Source organism: Meles meles, chromosome 5, assembly GCF_922984935.1.
Source record: "Meles meles chromosome 5, mMelMel3.1 paternal haplotype, whole genome shotgun sequence".
In the NCBI taxonomy this organism is placed as follows: Eukaryota; Metazoa; Chordata; class Mammalia; order Carnivora; family Mustelidae; genus Meles; species Meles meles.
The window spans coordinates 152699395-152708876 of NC_060070.1; the positions used below are offsets into that span (position 1 = coordinate 152699395).

General features: G+C 38.3%; 1 protein-coding gene across 1 annotated transcript; it reads left to right on the plus strand.

Moving 5' to 3' along the window:
• The first annotated feature begins 6705 nt into the window (after positions 1–6705).
• On the plus strand, positions 6706–7644 carry LOC123941279 (putative olfactory receptor 2B8). Its single transcript, XM_046004231.1, has one exon. The coding sequence runs from the start codon at positions 6706–6708 to the stop codon at positions 7642–7644; it is 939 nt and encodes a 312-aa protein (XP_045860187.1).
• The last annotated feature ends 1838 nt before the right edge of the window (positions 7645–9482 follow it).

Below are 9482 nucleotides of genomic sequence, written 5' to 3' on the forward strand. Positions count from 1 at the left end.
TGTATTATAGACTTGAGAGTTGCTAAGAGAGCAGACTTTAAATGTTCTTACCATGAAGAAGATATCATAATTATATGATGTGATAGAGGTATGAAGTTACACTATCTTGGCAAAAATTATACATATATACACATAGATATATATAAATTATATATATACATTTTATATATATTATACATATATATACACACATAGTATATACATATATATATAATTTTTATTTATTTATTTATTTGACAGAGAGAGAGGTCACAAGTAGGCAGAGAAGCAGGCAGAGAGAGGGGGAGAAACAGGCTCCCCACTGAGCAGAGACCCCGATGTAGGGCTCGATCCCAGACCCTGATATCATGACCTGAGCCGAAAGCAGAGGCTTAAACCACTGAGCCACCCAGGCGCCCCCATATATATATAATTTTTGCCAAGATAGTTTATATATTCTATATACAGGGAAATTATTTATTAATTATAAATTTTATATATATATGCATATATACATATATATAATTGTTGCCAAGATAGTGTATATATTCTATATACAGTGAAATTATATATTCATTTATTTATTAATTATAAATTATATACACTTATATATAATTTCACTGTATATAGAATATATATATATAAAGAATAGATATATAGTGACATTTAATGCTCTCTTCTTTCTATAGATAGATGATAGATAGATAGATAGATAGACAGATAAAGGCACCTGGGTGGTTCAGTCAGTTAAGCATCTGCCTTTGGTTCTGGTCATGATCCCGGGGTCCTGAGATCAAGCCCCCTGTCAGGCTCCCTGCTCAGAGGGGAGCCTGCTTCTCCCTCTCCCTCTACAACTATGCCTGATCGTACTCACATTCTTTTCTTTGTTTAATATAAATAAATCTTTAAAAGGAGGGGGTTCCTGGATGGTAGAGTCAGTTGAGTGTCTGACTCTCGGTGTTGGCTAAGGTGGCAATATCAGGGTAATGAGATGAAACCCCGCTTCAGGCTCTGTGTTCAGCTTAGAGTCTGCTTAATTTTCTCTCTTGCTCTCCTTTGCCTCCCCTCACACCCTTTTAAAATAGATACATAAATCTTAAAAAAAAAAAAAAGGACACAGAGAAGGAAACAACTTCACCCTCAAAAGAGGTTAAAACTATCCTCAGAGGATGTGGAGAAAGGGGAACCCTCTTACACTGTTGGTGGGAATGCAAACTAGTACAGTCAGTCTGGAAAACAGTATGGAAGTTCCTCAAAAAATTAAAAATAGAACTACCCTATGACCGAGCAATTTGACGTCTGGGCTCTTTCCATAGTTGGGCTATTGTGGACACTGCTGCCATAAATAATGGCATGCATGTGCCCCTTTGAATCACTATGTTTCTATCATTTGGATAAATATTTGGTAGTGCAATTGTTGGGCCTCTCAGAGGAGACAGGGTAATTGGGTGATGGGCGTTGAAGTGACGAGCACTGGGTGTTACGTGCAATTGATGAATCACTGAATTCTACCTCTGAAACTAATAATACACTACATGTTAACTAGAATGAATTGAAAATTTAAAAATACTAGAATGTGCCTAAATATTAGCCCTGTGATCCCATATACATTGGTTGTGAATGAAATTAAATTAAGAATTTATTCACATATTTACATTTCAAATTAAGTAACTGAAGGGTCTCTTTACTATTTATATGTAAATATTTGGGCAATTGTGAGGTAAAAATCTTGGGTGTTTTGTAACACATCTGGGGAGTTCTCAGGAGCTATTTGTCTTCTGTCAAATATATGAAATAACAAGAGAGACAGACAAGGTCTCCTCTGACACTGTCCTTGATCATTGTTCTCCCTGAGGATGGCCATCTCTGGACAGCTCAGTGACAGAGGCTCATTAACAATGTGGGGCATCTGCTCCCCAGGGATGTCAGCCAGGGAAACACATTTGGTTTTCGGTGCCAGCCCAGCCACAGCTGAGGGTCACAGCACCGTCTCCTGTGCTCATAAGGGTCTCCCTGTCATACAGGCAGGTCACTGCTTTCAGGAAACTGTAGTGAGAGTTTGCAATTGCCTTCATCTCCTACATCCTAGAGGCAAAGTGCAGATCTCTGTACCACATGAAGACATGGAAGTCATCATGAGAAAACATCCTTTGCTTAGGAAAAGTTTATATGTAAGCCAGTGATGGTATAGTCAACCTTTGCATTTACTGCACACAACTGATTCTAAATGTCCAAGTGCCAATCCCCAGTACATCTTTGGCAGTGACTTGGAAAGGAGGTAGGGAAATAGGTTAGAACCCATAGAGAAGGTGAACAAAGGTGAGTGAAATGGAACTCGGTCTCTGTGTTGCTTTAGGAATTGGCAAGTTAGTTTATTTTCAGTTGCAGTTGTTCTTGAAACAGAAAAGCTGCACTGGTTTGCACATATGGTCCACTGTCTAAAGAAACAGACTGTGTGGGAAGTCACCAAATATAAGAACTAAAATTTAATTGTTCACTATAGGCTCCACCAAATTGTTCCCATACATTTCATTCTACTGTAGTACATTCATTATACCTGTATATGCACACGTGGAAAATAATTTAAATATGCACATATAGTGGTAATAAAATATACCATAAATATGCATAAATGCATATGGACAAATGTATTAGATTATATATGTCCATGTTTACTCATTTGTTCTTATTCTCTGCGAAATTAGATATTTGTTCTCTACGCATAAAACTCATGGCCGGTATTTATAGTTTCTAAATGGTCATTTTCACCCTTACGAGTTACCATAATATCTGAAATATGTATAGACTTTTTAAAATGCTATGTTGAAAATACAAGAGGGATGTTTCATTTTGTAAATATTGTGTCAATGCATCTCTACTTTGACAGTGTTAATCAGATTTGATGACGTTTCATGTGAGTACAAATATCAATCTGAGGAAGAAAAGGTAGGAAGAATCCTGAAAGTTTAGTTAATCAATAAATTAGGCAAATGACAAGTGTGTGTGTGTGTGTGTGTGTGTGTGTGTGTGATTACGCTGAGGTGATGTGTAAGGTACACTGGGTTCCATCCTTCTATCCTTGCACAGCATCGTGAATGGACTCTTGTGTGAATGCTGTTGGGCCCCTGCTCAGACGCTCTTTACTTGGCTGCTGCTCCGATCCTTACCCTGTGTGTTAGGAATATGGGCTGCCAGGCGCACAGCCATTCCCTTCTTCAGAGATTTGCCCTCAGGTGAGAGGGAGCCACTTTGCCCGGGGTCTGAGGAACACACTTGGGGCAACTCGAAGCCAGTGACAGATTCACGGGAGAGACAAAAAGGCTGCTGATGTCAAGGTAGGACTAAGTCTGATGCAATTCATGCTCCAGAACTATGCGGTTCAATATTGGAGTAATTAGTCACAGGAAGTCATTTAAACTTTAATTAAAATTAAATAAAATACAAAATTCAGTTTCTCAACTAGGCTATTTTAAATGCTCAGGCAATGACATGTGGATAGTGGCTATTGCATTAGACAGCGAGGGCTGAGTATTTCCACCAGCACAGACGCATACTTGTATGGGAGAGTGGTGTCCAGCTTCTTACAGGATCAGGCTCATGCCATCTTCCACCTGAGACCACAGCCTGGCTTAGCAGCATTCTCTGCTCTGTTTTGCTTCCCTCATCCCCTTTATCCTGAGAACATTCCCTGAATGAACCACGTGCAGTGGAAATCCTACTTGATCCTTTTCTCCAATGGAACCTGGTGGAAAGCACCATCCATGTTCGTGAGACCCGTCCTTTCCAGTGTTGTGATAGCTGAGTTCCCCTCACTAGCTCATCCTGCATTGCCCTTGGGTGCCTGTTCTAGTATATGGGGGGTCAGCTCAGAGCTAGGGGACAGAAGCTTTATTAAAGTAATAGTGATTCAATCCTACCACTGCCAACACTATTTCAAGATTCATTCAGGAACTGGATAGGGCAGGGTTTCTATGTCAGTTATATTAGTGAATGTTACATGTTTGAATATCCTAAATATAGACACTGTCTTCTTATCTTTGATCTTTAAAATGTGTAGACGTTATCTTGACACTTTGGTTTTTACAATGTGTAGTTGGCATACTAAGCATCTGGTTTTGTGGAAAGATGTATTCTTCCACTTATACTTTTGTTCTATGCCAGCATTGAACACTTATGGTATTGGTTCTATCAGCTTACTTGTGCCAATATTAAGCATTTAACCTATTTCATTTAATGACTATTCTCTTAAATATTACCACAAAATTGTGTTTTTGTGAGAAGTCATTTCGCATGATATTCTTTTTTATGGTAATTATTACACGGAATGTCATCTGTTTTGTTTTATAGAATCTATTTATTTTTGTTTTACTTAATAAAATTTTTTCTCTCTAAATACCTAACCTGTACTTTTTTCAATTATTAATTTTCTGTACACAAAGTAATAATTTATGTATGACTTTTATAATGAATTTTCCTATATCATTCATATAATGATGGATGCATTCCACATCCTTTACAAATCTGATCCTGTAGGGGCGCCTGCGTGGCTCAGTGGGTTGAGCCGCTGCCTTCTGCTCGGGTCATGGTCTCGGGATCCTGGGATCAAGTCCCGCGTCGGGCTCTCTGCTCAGCGGAGAGCCTGCTTCCCTTCCTCTCTCTCTGCCTGCCTCTCTTGTGATTTCTCTCTGTCAAATAAATAAAATCTTAAAAAAAAAATCTGATCCTGTAAAGCAGCAAATCATTTTACAAGTTCATCTCAGCAGTGTCATATCTTTCTAAACTGCCTTCTTGGTTATTGTTGACCAGATGAATTTAGAATATATCATTATTGGGGTGCCTGGGTGGCTCAGTGGGTTAGAATATATCGTTATTTTATTCCAGTGGTGCTTTATTACATTGGTGTTATCCTTGGATGAGTTAACATTTTATGTTTACCCTCCTTCATTTTGGTGGGTCCTTTATGAGGCACATTCAAAAAGTTGCCAGCAATTTATTTCAGATAAGTGTTAATCTATATTTATGCATGTGTGCAGGAGACTAAACCATGGTTTGTTTTTATTTGCTCTTCCGAGTAGTTAAGAGTTAGAGGACATTCCCTGTTGTACACTTTTAGACTGTCTCAAATACCTTTACAATGAATTTTATTGAGAAATTTTTCTGCATATTTTTTGTGTGGATACCACTATATACATCTTTAGATGAAATCAAAGGAAGTATAAAATGATGTGAAGTGCTATATCTTCTATTCCACTTTTATGAACATTTATTTATACCAGTTTTGTACCAATTTCTTTCACACATCAATGGTATACCCCAAAACCTGATTCAGATATTACAAGTCTTAGAAGGACTAAAAATATACTGTGTTTGTTTATATGTGTAACCATTTGTATATGACAAAACTGAAATACTCATTTTCTGATTCCTCTTTGGTTGGTATAGAACTATGCTTCTTCAGTACGAAGCACCTGAAAGAGGTAGGAGTCATCGGACTCACATCAGAGCTGCCACTGTGTTGGGTCCATGTCACTAACCTTTCAAGGGACCTTCCAGAAAGGTGATTAACCTAATGTTGACAGATGTCTGAGAGTTTGTATAACACCAAACCATCCTTTTGTATATGGCTTTCTTTGTACTAGTTAAGGTTTCCTTTATAGCACTTTGACCAGTCTTTGCTTTGAGAATGTACCCGACTATATCTCTATGTATTTATCTATGTAATTATATATAATAGAAAGTGATATAAAACATTACACTTTGTAGATTACAGAGTTGGATAACTTTTTAAATTGTTATCTGATTAGAATGTTGGTAAGAAATAATCCTACCTCTTTCAGGAATTTTCGGAACTCTAATTGACAATGTATGAAACAGAAATCTTCAGAAGGAGAAGAAAGTTGTGGCCACCAGATTTTAGAGCTCTGATTCCACCTGACAATTCAGGATCAAGGAATTTTCAGAGTTCCTGGTAAACTGGTATGGTGATTTCAAGCATCTTTAGGGCAAGTTAAGGACTGTAAGAGAGTGGTGGTGTTTTCATCTTCTCTCTGATTTGAGTATTTGGTTGTTTTACTACTATAAGGAAACACAAATTCAAACATGTGGCTTTCATAAATATCTTACAGGATTAATTCTGACACAATGTTTATATTCAGAAACCTTAAGTATATTTTGGATGTGAGTGAATTCTTTGTATTAGTACATTATAGGTCTTAAATTCCTATATATGAATGCATTTTCAAGATTACGTTCTATTATAATCTATTGTATGTGAGGTGTGTGCTAATCCAGCTGTGAATCATGAGATACATATTTACAATAATGTCTTTCCTTTTCTCCGCATCTCCTTCTGTTTCTTTCTGATTCTCCCTCTTTTTCCCTCATCCCTGCTCTCTTTAAAATGTATGTTTATACTTACAGTACTATAAGTCCTTTTAAGCTCAGAACAAGAGGCCTTTTATATCTCTGACTTAAGCAAGCACAAGGTCCATTTTTTCACTTTTCTGATACTAAATATAAATGACATACTTTTGTGATAATATGGAACTGTATTGGTAAGAGCTATGTCAATATAAATGAGTACATTATTTATTCAAATAGTTACTGATAAAATCTGAGGGTCATGTCTTGTAACATTATAGAACCACCAACCATTTATTTTTTTGAAGATTTATTTTAAAAATTGTTAAACACTTGATCCTAACAGGAAACATGTGCTAAGAGAGGATGGAACAGAAGAATGGCAGTTCTTTCACTGGGTTTTTACTGTTGGGTTTCTCTGACCGACCTCAACTGGAGATAGTCCTCTTTATGGTCCTCCTGATCTTCTATCTGTTCACTATGCTGGGAAACACCACCATCATTGCCTTGTCCCACATCGACCCACATCTTCAGACTCCCACGTACTTTCTCCTCTCCAACCTAAGCTTTTTGGACCTGTGTTACATGACCAGCACTGTCCCTCAGCTCCTGGTTCATCTCAGGACAGCAGACAAGTCTATCTCCTTTGGTGTCTGTGTAACTCAGCTGTTCCTCTCACTAGGTTTGGGAGGCACAGAATGCATTCTCTTAGGGTTCATGGCATTTGACCGCTATGCAGCAGTCTGCAAGCCCCTGCAGTACACTGTGATCATGCACCCCCATCTCTGTGCCCTCATGGCTTTTGCATCATGGTTCATTGGTTTTGCCAACTCCTCATTGGAGACAGTGCTTATCTTCCTTGTAGCAATTTGTGGGAGAAATAAAATAGACCACTTCTTTTGTGAGGTCCCCTCACTGCTCAAGCTTGTCTGTGTTGATACTACTGTATATGAGTCTGAGATCTTCTTTTCCAGCATGATCTTTCTTATCATACCTGTGTCATTAATCACCTTTTCCTATGGTTGGATTGTTAGGGCAGTCTTAAGAATGAAGTCAGCCTCAGGGCAGAGGAAAGCATTTGCCACATGTGGGTCCCACATCACAGTGGTCTATTTGTTCTATGGCACAGCCATCTATGCTTACCTCCAGCCCAGCAACAACCACTCCCAGGATCAGGGTAAGTTTGTTTCTCTGTTCTACACTATCATCACGCCCATGGTCAACCCTGTCATATACACAGTGAGGAACAAGGATATGAGGGGAGCAATGAAGAACGTGCTAGCAAGAGCACATGACTCTAGATGACTAGGCAGGGAAGACCCTTTGAGGGATGACTTTAAATGCCAGAATTTTTAATATGTTTGTGTCCTGCATGTGTCATGGAAAATTTCAGCTGACATCTCTCAAGGAAATTTCTTTTTTCTTTCTTTTTTCCTAGAGCAGCTTTTATTTTTGCCTAATTCATTTAGGTGAGATACAAATCAGGTATCTTTCTTTCTCTCTCTTTCTCTTTTTTTTAAAAGTACTCTCCACACCTGCTATGGGCCTCAAACTCACAATCCTGGGATTAAGAGTTAGATGATCTACGAACTGAGCCAGCCAGACACCTCTCCAAGTCATGTGTCTTTTCAAATGCCAAAACTAATACCATTGTCTTAAGTGTAACATGAAAATTATAATGAGCAGGGCCAAGGTCAGCTTTCCCAGAGGTAAAGAAAGGATTGAAAAGTTGAACTGTCTCCAATAGCTATTGGGCCATTTGCTGTTTTAAATAATGGACTTATCCTAGGGTATGAGGTGGAAGTAGGGTTCCAAAGGCAGGACTCTGAGTTCACAACCCCTGCCAACACGTTATGCCAATGCCTGTGGGTCCTGGATTGACAGAAGACTAAAGATAGAGAAATTAAGGAATCCATTCCATTTACAATAGCACCAAAAATTCCTAGGATACCTAGGAATAAATTTAACCAAAGAGGTAAAAGATCTATACACTAGAAACTATAGGACACTTACGAAATAAATTGAGGAAGACACAAAGAGATGGAAAAACATTCCATTCTCACGGATTGGAAGAATAAACATTGTGAAAATGTTTGTACTGCCCAGAGCAATCTATACTTTCAATGCCATTCCAATCAAAATTCCGCTGGCATTTTTCAAAGAGCTCGAACAAACATTCTTAAAATTTGTATGGAATCAGAAGAGACCCCGAATTGCTAAGGAAATGTTGAAAAACGAAAACAAAACTGGGAGCATCACGTTGCCTGATTTCAAGCTTTACTACAAATCTGTGATCACCAGGACAGCATGGTACTAGCACAAAAACAGCCACATGGATCAATGAAACAGAGTAGACAGTTCAGATATGGTCCTCAACTATATGGTCAAATAATCTTTGACAAAGCAGGAAAAAAATATGCAGTGGGAAAAAAAGACAGTCTCTTCAATAAATGGTGCTGGGAAAACTGGACAGCGATATGTAGCAGAATGAAACTCGACCATTCTCTTACACCGTACACAAAGATAAACTCGAAATGGATAAAGACCTCAATGTGAGACATGAATCTATCAGAATCCTAGAGGAGGACATAGGCAGTAACCTCTTCGATATCAGCCACAGCAACTTCTTTCAAGATATGTCTCCAAAGGCCAAGGAAACAAAAGCAAAAATGAACTTTTGGGACTTCATCAAGATCAAAAGCTTCTGCACAGCAAAGGAAACAGTCAACAAAACAAAAAGGCAACCCACGGAATGGGAGAAGATATTTGCAAATGACAGTACAGACAAAAGGTTGATATCCAGGATCTATAAAGAACTTCTCAAACTCAACACACACAAAACAGATAATCATATCAAAAAATGGGCAGAAGATATGAATAGACACTTCTCCAATGAAGACATACAAATGGCTATCAGACACATGAAAAAATGTTCATCATCACTATCTATCAGGGAGATTCAAATTAAAACCACATTGAGATACCACCTGACACCAGTTAGAATGGCCAAAATTAGCAAGACAGGAAACAACATGTGTTGGAGAGGATGTCGAGAAAGGGGAACCCTCTTACACTGTTGGTGGGAATGCAAGTTAGTGCAGCCACTTTGGAGAACAGTGTGGAGATTCCTGAAGAAATTAAGA

Excerpts from the sequence above, each read along its gene's own strand:
- LOC123941279 (XM_046004231.1), top strand. The coding sequence starts at position 6,706 with ATGGAACAGAAGAATGGCAGTTCTTTCACTGGGTTTTTACTGTTGGGT.